We start from the raw sequence: 18993 nt of genomic DNA, 5'->3' as shown, positions 1-18993 counted from the left end.
AGTTAGGAAGAGACTTGAGGGAGCTGCTGAATATCACTGCGTGCATCTTTTCTTGAAAAATTTCTGACTCAGTGTTTGAAGTTTTAGGAAAACTTAACTTTATTCATATGAACTTGCTCAAACTGAATTCTGTCGAGTGTGATTTCACTTGTCATGTTCTTTATCATTTGTTACCTCATTTTGTTATTTGGACATAAACATGAAATCTTGTTCACATGTATTTGGATGCAATAATTGCATGTTCTCTTGATTGTTTCTCAAAAAAAAAAATGTATTGGGGACCTGTTTGGTCAAGAGGCAGAGAGGACAGAGAGCCTGGCAGTTGCAATGTGCAGTGTGGCCATAAACAAGGAAGACGGAAGTGCTGGGGATGGGAGGCTGGAGAAGGCAGTGAGTAGCGCAGCTGAGGATAAAGAACTGTATTGAAAAGTCCATTTGTGACTTTAAAACTGAGACTTCATTTTTACGAGAACACTTTTATTAACGGGAGATAGAAAGCACAGGACCACTGTCATCAGGTTTATAGAGGACAAAGTGAACTTACAAGTTGGCCACTGGCTAATCAGTTGGAGCAGCAGTGACATTTAGGATCTGAGTGGCTATAAATTGGTGACAGGAAATGGTTCCCTGTGAATAAAGTCTTTCCTCTGGAGTAACAGGGACTGGCTGGCTACACTGCTGAACTTATCAGATTCTCCCCCTCTCCCTCCCTCTACTCCCGCCCCCTTCCCTTCATGGGAATGCTATTTAAACTTGACCAAGCATTTGTGCTCAGTTGCTGAGTCGTATCCAACTCTTCGTGACCCCATGGACTGTAGCCTGCTAGGTTCCTCTGCCCATTCATTATCTCTCGAACTGAATAAATCGTTGCTCAAGCAGGCCAATGATTTCAGCTGCCAATTTGCCAGATAGATCTATTAGTATTTACAACAGTCAAAAAAAAAAAAAAGGTGACAATACTTGCACGTATTTCCACTGTAGGAGTATCCTCTCCTTGGAAATGAAGAAATCGAAAATATTTAGAAAACATGGACTGGGGCAAGTGTAGCAGTCATTTCAGTTTCAAAACATTTCCTGAGGAGAAGTAAATGTTTTCTTTCTCATCGAACCCAATATTTTGTCTGTTGAGATATGTTCATCAAAACATTTTATTTATATATAAAATGTTTTAGAAGTTCATTCTGTGTAAACATGATCATCTCATACTAATCGGGGTGTCTCTAATTGAGCACCTCTGTCTCTCCATTAATATCTAGTGTTTGTCTGTGTTTTGTGTCTCATGGTCAATGTCTTTTTTGCAGATATTGATGAATGTGTAAACAACACTATTTGTGACAGTCACGGGTTTTGTGACAATACGGCTGGCTCCTTCCGCTGCCTCTGTTATCAGGGCTTTCAAGCCCCACAGGATGGGCAAGGGTGTGTGGGTGAGTTCTTAGATTTTTTTTTCTCTAGACATCTCTCTATCAAGAAGAAATCAAAATCATCAACCACAGGAGAGATGGAAGCAAGGTTACTGGGCAGAATGACATCATGATCTGATCTCGTCGTTATGGTTTGGAGAGGTGCACAGTGACCCCGCGGCTTCTGAAATGGTTAGGGATGTTACGAAATAGAGAAGCGTAACTTTGGATTTAAATGTATATTGAAAAGAGCATCTGTTTAAACTCTTAGCTGGGTATGCGGAATGCTCCAGTCCCTCCCGCACAGGAAATAGAGTCTGGTGTGTGGTAGAGCTTGTCTGTCTCCAAAATGTACCTCCCTTAGGCAATGCATTTAAGGAAACGTGTTGGCAGGAGTTTCTGTTTCCATGAATGACACCCGTAAAATGATGCTTTGGCTTGTGCATAGTTCTTCCATCTGTTCTGAGATTGTCAGAGCTGGAAGGAATCTAGGACCATCAGATGTCCTAGAATATGGTCCATCACATGCTCACGTAGAAGAAGCCACTTCCTATGTCATGTTCTGACCAGCCATGATTTCTTTAAGTCAAATTCATCATGAGGCATACTTGCAACTAGAGCAAGTAAATGGGAAAGAAGTTATTTAATTCATAACTTCACAGATAACAAGGCTTTCTCTTTATTCTTAATTAAGAAAAATTGCCTCTGGTCATTACATGGCAGATGACAGCTGAGGATGAGTCGGCAACATTTTAGTTTGGAAATTTGCAATGAAAGCAGCAGTTCATTTCCCATCCAGATTGACCTGGGAAAACAAAAATCGGTTTGGAAATTTAACAATAAAATCACTTGAATAGTAACCACTTTTAAGGTAACACTGTTGTAATCACTTGTTCCAATTCCTGCTGTAGTTTCCTATGCACTAAATTACAGTGGTAAAAACCATCTGCCATTCACTAAATATGTCGACTTAATAGGTCCTGTGGTCTGGCCCTCACTTACATTCTCAGGCTCACCGCCTGCTTCCTCACCAGTTATGTTCCTGCAGCATAAAACTGCTTATGATTGTTCACGTAGCTGGGAAGCGATTAGGCTGCTGTTTGCTCCTTTTGCTGAGAATAACCTCCTGGCCTCCCCTTCCCTGAGCCTCAGTCCATCCCATTCATTCCTGAAGCCCCTAAAGCCAGAAGTTCAATGTCATCTTCTCCCAGGGACCATTCCTGTTCCACTTCTCACCCTCCAGCTGAGCTATGATCCTTTCTTCCGCTTTCCAAATACCTTGAGCAAATTCTATTGTAATACTTAAATCCTTTTGTGCAATAAATCAATCATGTATGTGCTGCCTGCAGCTGCCTTTTCCAAGCTCCATGTGATTGAGAACATTGTCTGTCTGTCTGTCTCTGTCTCTCCTGACTGGGCCTAATGTTTGGCCCATTGTAGGTGCTCAGTAAATTTTAACTGTTACCTACTGCCGTGTCAGATGTCAAACCACTGACTCCACTTAGCTTCTGAGCCCTTGGTTAATGTTCATTTCTAACCAGGCAGATGAGTGCACCAAATCCACGTCAGTGTTTCATTTCGACCCACAACATAACCACCCTTAGAGAAGGAATATCTGTTATCTTGTTAATAGACTTACACATGTTGTTATATTTGTCTGTTTGTTCTCTTGGAAAAATATTAACTGAGCACCTCTTACATGTACCTCAGCACACTAGTGTTCTTCAGGGTTTAAGAGATGAATCAGCCCTCTGGGACCTTGGCCACTCTGTTCCCGCTGCTTGGATCCTGGCTGCTTACCCTTCTTATCTGCTCATCCTTCAGATGGAGCTTGATTCCAGTATTACCTCCTTAACCCACCACTGCACTTAAGGTCCACTGTCCATGCTGTCGTCGTGCTCTGCACTTTCATCCCTAGCACTTATCCTGGCCTGTATGACTTGACATTAAGCTCTATGAAGGCAGGAGTTGGCAGGAGCTCCTGAAGGCTTCCTACATTGTCATTGTCTCCCCAGTCTGAACCATAGAAGTCAACTAGAAAGTATTTTTTGATTGAATGAATACCATCCGGTAGGAAAGATTTCAATAGCTATGGAAATAATACAAGTTACAAAGTAGAAAATTCCATTTGACAGTTACCTAAAATTGATAAATGCAAACTGGCAAATTTCTAAAGTCAATTTTTCTGGTCTAAATTATGACTGTCCAGGTTGATTAAACATACCAACTCTCTGCTTTACTTTGTCATAATATCTTTTCATAGCAAAACTCAGCTTATTGGATTTATATCCGTTTATATACAAAATGAAATGGGAAACTGAGGTAATTATCCAAATAAGTCAATAGAGATAAACTTTTTGTCCAAGTAATTGGGTATTGCAGGTGAAAATAGTATTTTTTCCCTGAATGATTTGGATAATTGCTCAAATTTTTAACTTTCTATAAACCATCTTAGAGTGTGCTCATGAAAGCCGATGTTTATACACATTTAATCATGTTTAATGCATAAAATACATGAACATTTCAGATGTCAAGTCAGGTACATTGTTTACTGGGCACTCATTAATAATATTTCTTCAGAGGAGAAAAGATAAAAAGTAGTATTGGACAAGGGCAAACATAAAAATAGCCTTTCTTTATGGCTATGTACTTCCTTACTGTTGAATAAAATGGACTCAGCTGTGAATTTTTAGTGTTTTAGGTAAGTATATTTAAGTAAAAATAAAAATATCTAGCAGAAGTAGAAATTACACTGTGGAACACCAACAGAAATTTTAAAGGGATGGTAATATCAGAAGTTACTGGACCAATTTGCTTCCTGCCAATGATCAATGTAACCCAGTAACTACTTACAGGGGTTTTTCCTTCATTTCCCAAAGAGATACCCAACCTGAATTCTGATTGTCAAGTTATGAACATTTTGGCTGCTAGGGAACTATATCTTTAGATATGTGAGTGGATTGTAAACAATTTCTAAAAATGCATTTCAAGAATTCGGCAGTTTCTGAAGTGCCAGTGCTGCTAATTTTCCTCGAATATAAAACTGAGACAGAAGTACCTGGTTATTTAAGACCCCATTATGTCAAAAAGTCAGGGAAGTGAAAATTAAACAAAGTGTACATACAATGCCTGCTGTACAGTTTTGAATTGTTCCTTAAAACCGGAATAGGAGTTTGCAAGCCTTGCTTTGTGTTTTCATTGTCCTGTCACACAAACCAAAGCTTGCAGCCCTGCCTCTGGGAGCCCCTTCCCTGCAAAAGCTGAAGGGTTTGATTGTTCCCGGGGTGGGGGGAGTCACCTTGTTCCAGCAGACACCACTAGTCATGGCACAGCTGGTAAAACAAAGCGTGGTCAGGAGTGAGGAACACGTCTGACTTGATCTGTGCTCCCTTTTCCAGATGTGAACGAATGTGAGCTGCTCAGTGGCGTGTGTGGTGAAGCCTTCTGTGAAAATGTAGAAGGGTCCTTCCTGTGTGTGTGCGCTGACGAAAGCCAGGAGTACAGCCCCATGACCGGGCAGTGCCGCTCCCGGCTCTCCATGGGTAAGTGACGCTGTCTGGACGGAGGGCTTCTCTCTGGGGACCTGTACCTACACAGGTCTGGGCCAAAGACTCTGGGAGTGAGGAAGAAATGACCAAATATTTTTTCACCCTGCTGGAAGCGTTCATGCTGTTTCCAGGCCTGCCTTATCAGTGGACTTTAGACGTGGGTGATGATTGTTGGAGCTAGATGACCTCTAATGTGCTTTCCAACCCGGAGACGCTGTGGGGAGGGTGAAGGATCCAAAATGATGAGAACATTGGCTGGGAATTGCCTAAAACTGAGAGCCATCAGCTCAGAGCTTAATATGGCAACATCTCATTCAGTTGCATAATTCTTCTCTCTTGGCCCTTGGAGAAACGTATTTTGACACTACTCTAAATTAAAAGCAACATATAGGTCCCTCGGGATCTGCAAAGACTTCCTTCCACTTGGAATTCTTAAGGCTCCCCTCCCTGCACCCCCTAGAATTTGGCCAAGAGAATGGCTGTGATTATGTTTGTTTAAAATTTGATTTAGACTGTGTCATCATGGCATACACTGAAATGGAGAGCTGATGCTTTTCCAGATAAATCAGTCAATTTCCAGATCGCCCTTTTAGTTTGTGCCATGTGGCTATAGTATGATTGTGTTTTGAGGCAAGTAGGAGACTAAATGGTCCTTTGAGACCCAAATAAAAGGAAACATAGACTGTGTTACTATCTTGCTCAATCCCAGTTGATTTCATCCGTGCTTCTAAGAAGGCTTTGGCTCTTCCTCAATAGGGTACACTTGTCCTGTGTGAGACAATTATCTTTGCAAGCAGTAGGGAATAAAACGTAAAAATATTTTCATTCACACATGTTTTCTTCTTAATGGTTAAGTACAGAAAGGTTATGGGTGCAGAATTAAATGTAGAGACAGTAATTCAAAAGCACTATGAAAGGGAAAAAAGTATTTCTGGAGGAAGGGGTTGCTCTTCCTTTAACGACCATCTCTGCAACTTATGAGCCGTAAAGAAGAGACTTTTCATCTTAACTCTACTTATAATGGAAAAATTAAAAAAAAACCTATCAAATAATAGGATTGGTGAAATAACTACCTTTTTATTTGTCTTTGGTTCTATAGAGTAGCACCGTCCCCCATAGTTTTATTGTAACTGCAGTAATTCATACAGTATTGTGCAGTCATTAAGTCATCTGTATGAAGGTTAGTAGTCATGATAAATGCATGTGATACAATGTCAAGTGAAAAAATGAAAAGATAGTCCAGTGATCACAGTCTGTGAAGAAAGGGGATGGAAAGAAGACATAAAACGATAATTATTGGAATTAATGGAAGTTGTAATCCTTTCCTTTATTGTCCACACTTTTTTTGAATACTTAAATTGGAATGACCAGGTTCTGATCTGTGAACTGTTTTCTGGCTATGCAAGCTTGGGCATATCATTCAACATCTATGAGTTTGATTTTCTCACCTGTAAAATAAAGGTTATATTTGCCTCACAGAGCTTTATGGGTTTTTTAAAAAAATTATATACATAAAAGCTATTTGTTAATAATGAAGTGCTATGTGAAGTATTAAAATCCAAACACATAAGGGTTATGTACTTCTCTTCCTTTCGTGATCTCTTTGGAGATGGTGGATCTTTTTTAATTGCAAATATTTTTTTGCTAGAGTGCTAGTGTCAAGAAGGGGTTTGTTCAGTTCGCCTAGTTTCAGTTAAGGTAGATGTCTGCGATCCTAAAATTTGCTCACTTCATTTTTAGAGATTAATAGTGACTTAATAAGATCATGAGACCATCTGAACCATTTTCCACGAACTGGATTAGCTCACTGTACAGTGTGAAAGTGAAAGTGTCAGTTACTCTGTTGTGTCCGACGTGTGCAACCCAGTGGACTGTAGCCTGCTAGGCTCCTCTGTTTGTGGAATTCTCAAGGCAGGAATACTGGAGTGGGTTGCCATTCCCTTCTCCAGGGATCTCTCCAGGGATCAAACCCGGGTCTCCTGTATTACAGGCAGATTCTTTACCATCTGAGCCACCAGGAAACCCAAGCTCACTGTAAACTACTTAAAACTTCATAGTAAGTCTTCTTGTAAGCCTTATTCCTCATCCTCTACTTTTTAAGGATTTCTGTAATCAAGCGCCTGTCACCTGCTTTGCCTCTTTTGCTCCCTTTATCTCCGTGTTCTCTCATTGACTGACTCTTTCTGGAAAATTCTTCCAGAGTTCCCTAAGTACTTTCCTGCTTCTGCAAAGAACAGCATTTTGAGCGCTCAGCTTCATAAAGCTTGTCTGCCAATGCATACACAGTTTCTCTTTCCTCTTAACATTATATCTGATCCTTTAATTTCTGAGTTTCTTGCCTATTTTCCCCATAGTTCTCTGGCTTTTGCCAACTATTGTACATACTCAGTTGTTTTATTGGTCCATGTCAGTATAATCTGCCTGGTGAAGCTTATTAATTTGTATTGTCCCTGGCAACTCTGATTTCTACCATATCTCAATTTGTATGGTTCTTGGCAAACTTGAACTGATTTTATGGAGTCTTAAGATTGTCTTTGATAATATCTTCATTTTAATAATTCTCTGTCCTGAGAGATTAGCTATAAACTGCAAGAGGAGCTTCCTCCCTGACTTCATCAAACTTCATCAAATTGACAAACCGGTCAATTGTTTGAAAAAGCTGATTAAAACTGGCAGTCATAAAAATGATAATATGTCTTTTCAATATTTAAGTTTTAACTTAAAGCATGTAACATACGTTTATTCCCCGATCTCTGAAGAAGAGCTGAGATCTGTCTTTGAGTAGAAATCCATTTGCATTCTGTATGGCTTGTCCTCCATAAACCACATCTATTATGTGTTATCTACACCACCCACTTCAGAGGGAGTAAGAATTTAAAGGCCTTTGCTAAGTAAATAAGTGCAAAGTCACTTTAGGTTTTCACAGTTTTTCTCAGTTTTCTTTGGTTGTCTTACCCACTTCTAGTTTGATAACTTTTTTAAAAACTTTTTTTAACCTTAATCTTTCTAAAAGCTTTAAACTTGTTCTAGAAACAACAGCTCTTCACTCACTGATATTTGATTAGTTTATATACAATTTACTTATTACAATAATCATTACATTGGCACAGAGTGTTTGAGAATAAGCATAGCTGAGTCACAGTTGGCGAACTGCTCAGCACATTAGAACAGAAGTGTGTGCACCCACCTGAGAACAGCCAGCTGGCTATGAGCCCTCCACTTGCTTGTGGCCATTAGCCAGGATGTTTTTCGGAGGACAGGAGAACATTTGTTCATCTAACAAGTTGGTTAAGTTAAAAGAGTCTGTATCATTTTCCAGTCAAAGAACCTGCTGTGACCTAGAACAAAACATGTTGTACCATATTTAAGTTTTTATCAAGGATTCAAACTAATTTCATTCTTTACATGATAAACTAAAAGCTTAGATCTCATCCTTCCTGGAAAATAATTAGGAAAAAAAAGATACATTTGCTTTGTAGGCCGTAATATTTTTACTTGGCTCTAAATGTCCCCAGGGCAACAGACATTCCAACAAGGTGCAGTAGCATCTTTATCTGAAGTGATACATTACTGAGGACAGAGCTGGGGCTGAGGAGTAGATGCCAGATTTCAGATCAGTATGCAGAACAACTTTCCAATAGCTAGAGCTGGTCACAATTTCTTGTGAATTTGTGGGTCCAAGAACAGGTGGGACAGCTACTGGCTGGCAGAAGGACTCTTACCTTCAGTAGGGCATTGTCCCAGGTGACTCTGAAGGTACTTTTGACCTTTATTGTCCCAGGATTTTTGTTTCTAAACTACTAGGCTCCCACCTAATTTTTTAGGTCTGGGTCGAATTTTTTCACTGCCTGGGCCTTTGGCCACTAATCTACATTGCTGTACATTGCCTAAAAGCACCTGAAACAGAAATACCTGAAAAAGGCCCATAGCAGACCACTCACCACCTGTAAGGATATGGCTATGAAATACAGCCTGATGTTTTTATTTCCTCAGTGCCTGTGATAATTGCTCAATAAGAACTTTATGTCCTTGGGCACTCTAAAGGAAGCAATAAATATTTCGTGTGGGCAACTGAAGCCATACCCACAAAATGCTTGATTGGTACACAGAGGATACTCTGGGGGGAAACTGAATTTTATTTTTAAAACGGAAAGTATAATGAAAAGAACACAAAGATATATATTATAATTAATACAGGTGTTCTTTGCTATAAGAAAAGAAAATGAACAAGATCAGACATTATAAAACATAAATTGGGCTTGTTATTTGCATTAGGCAATAATTGTTCTTCATTTAAGAAAAGCACATAGGCAAGGTCAGAAATTATAAGATGTATAAATTGGAGTTATAATTTGGATTATAAAATAAGTGTTCTAATACAATTCATGATAGGGTTTCCTTAAACAGTAAGAGCTTATTCTCATGTAACAAGCTGACAGTCCTAGACATCTACATCTAGAAAAACCTTAGTGTTTTTCAAGCCCAGCAGTTTTATTTACAGATAAGGAAGCTTAAATTGAAGAAAGTAGGGAAAATCACTAGACCATTCAGGTATTACCTAAATAAAATCCCTTATAATTATACAGTGAAAGTGACAAATAGATTCAAGGGATTAGATCTGATAGACAAGGTGCCTGAAGAACCATGGATGGAGATTCGTGACATTATACAGGAGGCAGGAATCAAGACTATGCCCAAGAAAAAGAAATGCAAAAAGGCAAAATGATTGTCTGAGGAGGCCTTACAAATAGCTGAGAAAAGAAGAGAAGCTAAAGGCAAAGGAGAAAAGGAAAGATATACCCATTTGAAGGCAGAGTTCCAAGGAATAGCAAGGAGAGGTAAGAAAGCCTTCCTCAGTGATCAATGCAAAGAAACAGGGGAAAACAATAGAATGGAAAAGACTAGAGATCTCTTCAAGGGAACATTTCATGCAAAGATGGGCACAATAAAGGACAGAAATGGTATGGACCTAACAGAAGCAGAAGATATTAAGAAGAGGTGGCAAGAATACACAGAAGATCTATACAAAAAAGATCTTCATGACCCAAATAATCACGATGGTGTGATCACTCACCTAGAGCCAGACATCCTGGAATGTGAAGTCAAGTGGGCCTTAGAAAGCATCACTACAAACAAAGCTAGTGGAGGTGATGGAATTCCAATTGAGCTATTTCAAATCCTGAAAGATGATGCTGTGAAAGTGCTGCACTCAATATGCCAGCCAATTTGGAAAACTCAGCAGTGGCCACAGGACTGGAAAAGGTCAGTTTTCATTCCAATCCCAAAGAAAGGCAATGCCAAAGAATGCTCAAACTACCGCACAATTGGACTCATCTCACACACTAGTAAAGTAATGCTCAAAATTCTCCAAGACAGGCTTCAACAGTACGTGAACCAAGAACTTCCAGATGTTCAAGCTGGATTCAGAAAAGGCAGAGGAACCAGAGATCAAATTGCCAACATCCGCTGGATCATCAAAAAAGCAAGAAAATTCCAGAAAAACATCTCTTTCTGCTTTATTGACTATGCCAAAGCCTTTGACTGTGTGGATCACAATAAACTGTGGGAAATTCTGAAAGAGATGGGAATACCAGACCACCTGACCTGCCTCTTGAGAAATCTGTATGCAGGTCAGGAAGCAACAGTTAGAACTGGACATGGAACAACAGACTGGTTCCAAATAGGAAAAGGAGTACGTCAAGGCTGTATATCGTCACCCTGCTTATTTAACTTATATGCAGAGTACATCATGAGAAACGCTGGGCTGGATGAAGCACAAGCTGGAAACAAGATTGCTGGGAGAAATATCAATAACCTCAGATATACAGATGACACCACCCTTATGGCAGAAAGTCAAGAGGAACTAAAAAGCCTCTTGATGAAAGTGAAAGAGGAGAGTGAGAAAGTTGGCTGAAAGCTCAACATTCAGAAAACGAAGATCATGGCATTGGGTCTAATCACTTCATGGCAAATAGATGGCAAACAGTGGAAACAGTGGCTGACTTTATTTTTTGGGGCTCCAAAATCACTTCAGATGGTGACTGCAGCCACAAAATTAAAAGATGCTTGCTCCTTGGAGAAAAGTTATGACCAACCTAGACAGCCTATTAAAAAGCAGAGACATTACTTTGCCAACAAAGGTCCATCTAGTCAAAGCCGTGGTTTTCCAGTGGTCATGTATGGATGTGAGAGTTGGACTATAAAGAAAGATGAGTGCTGAAGAATTGATGCTTTTGAACTGTGGTGTTGGAGAAGACTCTTGAGAGTCCCTTGGACTGCAAGGAGATCCAACCTGTCCATCCTAAAGGAGATCAGTCCTGGGTTGTTCATTGTAAGGACTGATGTTGAAGCTGAAACTTCAATCCTTTGGCCACCTGATGTGAAGAACTGACTCACTGGAAAATACCCTGATGTTGGGAAAGATTGAAGGCGAGAGGAGAAGGGGATGACAGAGGATGAGATGGTTGGATGGCATCACTGACTCAATGGACATGAGTTTGAGTAAACTCTGGGAGTTGGTAATGGACAGGGAGGCTTGGCGTGCTGCAGTCCTTGGGGTCACAAAGAATTGGACATGACTGAGTTACTGAACTGAAGTGAAAGAAGGCAAGGCCTATAGAAAATGTCTAAATCTTATCTTTAGGGTCATATAGCTAATGTTTGGCAGAATGGCCCAGGAACCCAATTCCAGGATCCTTCCACTTAATTCTGCTTTTCCAGGCCAAAGACCCCATGATACCTCATTCTTCTAAAAATTGACTTCCTTTTTATTTTATTTCTTTGTTTTGTTCTCATTTTAAAACAATGCATATTCTCAGAAAATTTGCAAATATAAAAATACATCAATAAAGAAAATGCCTCTGCTGTGTTACCATCCAGGAATAATTTCTGGCACCATGTTGACCTCTGAATCCTTGGAAGAGAGATGGCTGTCTCCCAGTTCATCCTCAGTGCACTGAGATCAGGCCCTCAGACCCTTCATCTGGGTGAAACTCCTTCCTCTACGAGTTTCTCATCTTCCCTCCCCCTTTTCCCTTTGATTGATTTCAGGACATTCCTCTTCACCGTATCCTCCTACCACTTACATGGTCTTTTTCTGTCTCCTTCTGGGCTCTTTCCATTGCCATTTCTTAAATAATCATGTCCCAGAGAGCTGCGTATTTTTCCCTCTTTTTACTCTCTGTTCTTCTCCTGGGATATTGTACCTGTTCTCCGAGTCAACCATTGCTTACTTGGTGTGGACAGCCAAAATAAATGTTTGCCTCCACCCCTCTCCCGTGTGCCACACTCCTCTATTTCCAGCCACTTGTTATTGGACCTTCTTCCTCGAGTGTCTTATAAGCATCTCTGCCTAAAACTACCCAAGACCAAATTCCCTCTCCAACTTGTTACTTTCCCTGTGTATACTCATTAATTGCCAAACATCTATACTGGAAATCCTGAGGTCGTAACCCCATTCATCCAAGCCATTGTAACATCCTGCCAACTCTTCCTCAACAGTATCCGTCAAATCTCTCTGCTACTCTGCTACCCCTGCCCCAGGCCAGTCCTTCAGCATCTCTCACCTGGACTGTGGCACTCGCCTTCTCCTCATTTCTCTCCCTGTTTCTCTCATCGATTCCTGTTCCACACTGCTGCCAATTCTTATTTTCAAAACATAAATCTGGTTTTAAACCCTTAAAACTTTCAGCTGCTTATTCCTGCCTCCAGCAGGAACCTCACATCCACCAGCAGGGTAGCAAGACCTTTTTATGCTGTGTCATTGCTCTTTGCATCGGCTGCCACCCAGCTCACTGCCTACACAGTGCCTGCCCTATGGCAGACACTCAGTACCTGCTGAATAATAGGTTTCTCCACATTCAAGAATGTTCCTTCTCTACCCCATCATCTCATTCCTAGTTCTGTAGAATAAAAATCATTCATTTCATCAAAGGTATGATGGACCACACTTAACTGAGGAATAGTCTGTCCACACTTCTAAGTAGCAGGGACAGTACCCATGTGCTTTTGTTAAATTACAAGTAGAGCAAAAGAAAAAACGAGCAGGTCCCCGCTTCATGCAGATCATCCTGTGGTTCTGACAATTGAACCCAAACAGCGTTCTTGTTCTCTCTTCCTGGAGAGGTCTGCTGCAGGTTTTGTGTATGTACATATTTTTTTAAAGGCAGGAGACCACGTATAATATCACTCAACTGTTATAGTTGGCAGAGTGAGTTTTTTAAAATGTATTTAGCTAACCTGTAAAATAAATTAACTTCGGAAGAATTTTTTAAAAATAATTTCTGATTGGAAAAAAAGACCTTTGGTAGGAAAAAAAAGTTAAAGACAGTGAAACCACAGTATTTATAATGCAAACACTGTAAAATGCCATAAAACTCCTGAGATCTTATTGTGTATTTGTAGTGGATCTATACCATAAGTGTAGGTAAGGCTGAAGAAAATATGCTCACTTGTTATTAAAAAAGAGATTGGGTCAAGTTTCTTTCCACCTCCAAAAACCAGAGCAAGAGCCGTTTACTACCAAATTGTGCTTTTATTTTCATGAACATTTCTGCTTGTTGTATATAGTATCTAAAATGAATTTTTAATAAGGAGGTGTTGATATTTGAATGAACTGACATACCAGTTGAGTAAACTATATATATATAAACCATTTCATCTTCTTAATACAAGAGACACCCACACTGTTGCATTAGTTTAAAAATAAAATAAAATAAAAAAAGAAATACATTTTAGATCCTAGTGTTAGTTGCTCAGTTGTGTCCGACTCTTTGCTACCCCATGGACTGTAGCCCTCCAGGCTCCTCTATCTATGGATTCTCCAGGCAAAAATACTGGAGTAGGTTGCCATTTTCTTCTCCAGGGGATCTTCCCCACCCAGGGATCAAACCCAGTCTGCATTGCAAGCAGATTCTTTACCACTGAGCCACCAGGGAAGCCCTTGGTTCCTAGAACTTGCTACAAACAGGGCCTGGAGAGGAATGGTTTCTCCGATTCCTTTCAAACATTTCCAGACACCTTACATGTCACTGCAGATGTGGTTTTATTCTTGAGGTCACCCTCGCTAGGCCCACCATGCATGTGTTCCGGTGTTGTGCTGGGGCTGCGCTGCGGTGACGTCGTCTGCTTGCCTTCTGTGTTGATGGCTGCACATCGCCCCTGTGTGTCTCTCTCGGTTTTCTTTCTCCACGGCACTTTATTCTGCTTTCAGGAGTCTCTTCTTTCACCCAGATTTGCCCGCTTTTCTTCTCCTGACTTCTCCAGTTTCTAGTACTAGCTCCATCAATGAGGCTTTGTAAGAAATAATATTTATTTATTTGGCTGTGCCACGGCTCAGTTGCGGCATGTGGATGTTAGATTTTTACTGTAGCATGTGAGACTGTTCGCTGTAGCATGTGGGATCTAGTTCCCCGACCAGGGATCTAACCCAGGCCCCCTGCATCAGAAGCACAAAGTCTTAGCTACCGGACCACCAGGGAAGCCCCTCCATTCATGAGACTTTCTCTTCTCACCCTCTCCCCAGCCTGCTTCTCTCCCAGGCTTGCTCCTCCCAGTATTTTCTAACTTCTTCATCACTAAAAAAAGCAAAACATAAAAACCTCTGTTCCAGTAGAGATTGGCATTGTCCTCTGCCTTAGCACCTGAGTGACAAACACACCTATCCTTATTCACGTGTTAATGTGTCCCTGCCTCCTTCTCAGGCTCCTCTGTGACTCCTTCCACAGACCGCCACTCCCCTGCCTGCTCTACCCACACAGACCTAAGGACAGTTGTACTTTTATTCCTCCTCACCTGTCACACCTTAGTTTCTGGCCAAATTTTTTTAAGTTTATTTTTCAAGGACTTGATTTGAAAATGTCAGCTCCTCCAGGCAGCCTTCTAGGATAGCCTTGCCGCCCGTCCTCTATAGCATGGCTTACGTGCCCAGCACTTGCATTTCTTGCACTGTCGTGGCCTCACTCCCCACCTGATTGACCTCTTTAAGGATGGCAACTGTGTGGAAGAATCTGCTTTGAAAGTATTTTTGCTCTTGTACTTCATTTCTTAACCTTTATTTTTTATTTCCACCATGTCTTTTACTATCTGAAGTTACCCGCTTTCTACACTCTTCCTTTTTATTTGCATCCCTTTGTCTTTGGCCCATTCCTGTTATCAGTGCCTGTTTTCTGAAACTTACCAATGGCTTTCTTCTAAATTCCACTTGAAGCACATGCACACACTTCTTATTTTCCAAGTCTTTGAATGAGAAAACTAGAGGGGGGAAATGAATTTCCAAGTTCTCTTTTTCTCTTGGAATATTGCTTTAGAATTCTTTTTCTCATAGAAGTATGAGTTAGTATAAAACATTAGTGCCTGTGATGATTTTAATATAAAGAGAATAAAAGCTTTCTGAATAATTTCGTTGAAAAGCAGTTTGCTGAGCATTATCACTGTCACAGAGTTTTATAAATGGATGTCTTTTTCAGGATTAGGGGGCATTGTTTACCCACACATACTTGTAATGTGACTCTTTGGTTGCTGTCATCATCCCGTCTCAGAGGGACATGGAGGGGATTGGCATCTAAAGGCCTTCAGAACATATTGCAGATGGAATGTCCGCTGTAACCAAGGAAATGTTCCAAATCTCCTCCCCCCAGCAGCAAACCTAAGATTAGGTCTCTTTAGGGAAAGACTAAAGCAGGAAACAGTCATATAAGTGAACAGCCACGTTCTCTTTCTGATGAAACAGGAGAGGAGAGCTTCTAGAAAGGGCAATTCACCAGTGGTACCTACTGCTCAAACTCGCTCCTTCCTATTCAGAGTAAGAGAAGACCATCACACTGTACGTGGGCTTAACACTGAAACTCCATGCCGGCAGGAATTAGCTGCTGCCCCCTGGGCAAAGGCCAACCAACATAAACTCATGTTTATTGAGATACTAGGAAGCTGAGCTCCATAGAAGAGGTTTGGGGAAGCATTAGGCCCAGGACGTTGGATCCAAGCTAAATGCTCTCCTCCAGAAAATGAAGTTGCTATTTGATCTGTACTGTTTATCTCATGGAGAGTTAAATGCACTTTGTGCATTGCGTGAAAAGACATTTGTGATAATTTCTTCAAAAAAAGCACCCAAGTAGGAAGGTCCAATACCTCATTTTTTATCACTAGCCACACCCCCAGGATTAAAACACATGCATTGCTTTTTATACACAGATGTTAAGCCAGCCTCATAATACATATTGAAAAATCAAATATGAAAATACTGGAGGTGAAGTAATATATTGCTTAGAAGTCTATGCATTGAGATATGAAGTACGGCTAACATTATTAATAAAATCTTTAAGAAAAATGGAATCAATTCTTTTCCAAGCTTTTCACCTTCTACATCATTTGATTTGATCTTTCAAAATTATTTTGTGATAGAAAAATTCTACCCCTGGCATCAGTGATGTAAACTCATAGAGTTGTTTGGTTTTTTTTTTGAAGAAATAACATTACATGTATTTATTGATCAGATTGTTGCCCCAGTGGAAAAATGCTCTAGGAAGTTAATTATTTAAAGGTTAAGAAGATAGGGAAATTATAGCTTTTCACAGAATGACCTTTATGGACCAGTTTCTGTTTTTTGTTTTTTTTTTAAGGAATTTGCATCTCTTTCCAAACACGGATGAGGGCCTGACTAATCCTCAATTTCAGCTGTGTAAACACTGAACTTTCAAACTGCTTGGAAAGAAAATAAGAGCAGAACTTGTAATAACCAATGTAAAACCCGAATAATACAGTGATATTGATTATTTCTCTTATGCAATCACCTTAGCGTTTCCTTCCAAAGAAAAAAGAAATTTTATTTCTGTGAGTGTAAAGAACATGGTAGAAATAGTGTTTAAGGTGTTTAAGCGCATATGAAGTTTTTGACTCAGAAGCCTGTGGTCTGTAATTACCTATGAATACAGCAGGCTTCATTGAGGTGTTACTGTACAATATTCCATCTTGTCATAGAAACCACAACTTTGTACAAAGAGAAAAACAATTATTGAGCACTCTTTTAATAGACTGTTAGTTTGATTGGCAAAGCTCTAGTTCTGTTGCTGAGTTATTTATATTTCTAAAGGCATTCATTCATTAATAAGTATTTGCATTTAAAGGCAAATTGAGTACAATGAGTGGAATTGTTCATAGTAATAGACTGCCAACTTATTCACACATCTTGGGAGAAAGTTTATACAATTTTTGTAGGGTTCATGATTGATTTAATATTAATTAAAAATACCCTTAATTTTCCCCAGTGATACCCTATGGAAGAGCTTGGGGCCCATTTTGAAGAGGATGAAATGCTGGTGGTGATCCATTCCCCGAGATCTGGCAAAGCTCTCTGTCCCCAGCACTCTAGAACAGCTAGTTGACACAAGGAATGTGACAGGTTTTATCCAATTTCACATACAAGGAAATGCTTTAAAACCACTTCAAAAACTGCATAGGATCAGCATTTCAGTTTTTTTCCTGGATACTTATTCTACTTTGAATATGATATCAGCTGTTAAGACTTAAAGTAGAGTCCAAGCTGAATTCTGTCAAACATAGAATAACCTGAGAATTAGCCAGAGCCAAGGGTGAGAGGGATCCTTTACATTCTCAATGATACTCTGCATTCTGGGAATAATATACATGTCAAAGCTTTGTTTGCTTCTTTGCTTGTTTTTACTGCTACAAGGGAAAAGGAAGGGCAGTAGCTCTTCTGATAGAATTTTATGAAGTTACACATCAAGGACACCTTTGTTATGTGATACATTCATCAGGTTTCTGCAGTCAATATGACCCTGCCAAAGTAAATATATAGGAAACTGTTATGAAAATAAATCATTAAACTTTCCTAATAGTATAATGATCTATCAACTTTTTTAAAAATGTAGGTATTGAGATTAAAGTCTTACCCTCACTGGCAAGTGTTATGCCTTTGTTCCTATAGTTTCTTTGGGTTAAGAATTGTAGACAGCAATTCTAATGAAAATATTTCATTGGTATTAACCTAAATAATTGGATGGCAATTGTTATTGTTGAGTTGCTCAGTCATGTCTGACTCTTTGCGACCCAAGGGATTGTAGCACACCTGGTGTCCTTCACTATCTCTCGGAGTTTGCTCAAACTCATGTCCTTTGAGTTGGTGATTCCATCCAACCATCTCATCCTCTGTTGCCCACTCCTCCTCCTCCTGCCCTCAATCTTTCCCAGCATCAGGGTCTTTTCTAATGAGTCAGCTCTTTGCATCACGTGGCCAAAGTATTGGAGCTTTAGCATCAGTCCTTCCAGTGAATATTCAGCGCTGATTTCCTTTAGGATTGACTGGTTTGATCTTGCTGCCTGAGGGACTCTCAAGAGTCTTCTTCAGTGCCACAGTTCAAAAGCATCAATTCTTCAGAGCTCAGCCTTCTTTATGGCCTAACTCTCACATCCGTACTTGAGTACTGGAAAAACCATAGCTTTGACTAGACAGACCTTTGTCAACAAAGTGATGTCTCCGCTTTTTAATATAGTATCTAGGTTTGTCACAGCTTTTCTTCTAAGGAGCAAGTGTGTTTTAATTTCATGTCTGCAGTCACCATCTGCAGTGAATTTGGAGCCCCCCAAAACAAAATCTGTCACTGTTTCCATTATTTCCCCATCAATTTGCCATGAAATGATGGGACTGGGTGCCATGATCTCTATTTTTTTGAATGTTGAATTTTAAGCCAGCTTTTTCACTGTCTTCTTTCACCTTCATCAAAAGGCTCTTTAGTTCCTCTTTACTTTCTGCCATTAGGGTGGTGTCATCTGCATATCTGAGGTTATTGATATTTCTCCCAGCAATCTTGATTACAGCAACTTTTAATTTGACATAGCATAAACTAAAACTTAATAAATTCTAACTGAATCAGGCAGTAATTTGAACTCTATAGCATTTCAGTTCAGTTCAGTTCAGTCGCTCAGTCGTGTCCGACTCTTTGCAACCCCATTAATCCCAGCATGCCAGGCCTCCCTGTCCATCACCAACTCCCAGAGTCCACTGAGACTCATGTCCATCAAGTCAG

At 40.0% G+C, this 18993-nt stretch overlaps 1 protein-coding gene across 27 annotated transcripts in view; it reads left to right on the top strand.

Moving 5' to 3' along the window:
- Window positions 1-18993, top strand: part of LTBP1 (latent transforming growth factor beta binding protein 1) — a 460290-nt gene that overhangs the window by 395102 nt on the left and 46195 nt on the right. For 15 of the 27 annotated variants that reach the window (XM_086327488.1, XM_086327485.1, XM_086327484.1 and 12 more), the window contains 2 exons: window positions 1302-1427; window positions 4802-4945. The exons of 6 other annotated variants lie outside the window; for them this stretch is intronic. In XM_086327488.1, the coding sequence (XP_086183614.1) occupies window positions 1302-1427; window positions 4802-4945 (270 nt within the window). The remainder of the gene's footprint in view (window positions 1-1301; window positions 1428-4801; window positions 4946-18993) is intronic. 6 more of the 27 variants (XM_086327487.1, XM_086327482.1, XM_086327503.1 and 3 more) reach the window with 1 other exon arrangement.

This window comes from Bos grunniens, chromosome 11 (genome assembly GCF_055505025.1).
Source record: "Bos grunniens cultivar Pamir isolate PY7600 chromosome 11, Bosgru_T2T1.0, whole genome shotgun sequence".
Taxonomy (NCBI): Eukaryota; Metazoa; Chordata; class Mammalia; order Artiodactyla; family Bovidae; genus Bos; species Bos grunniens.
This window is presented reverse-complemented; position numbering and strand designations above follow the sequence as displayed.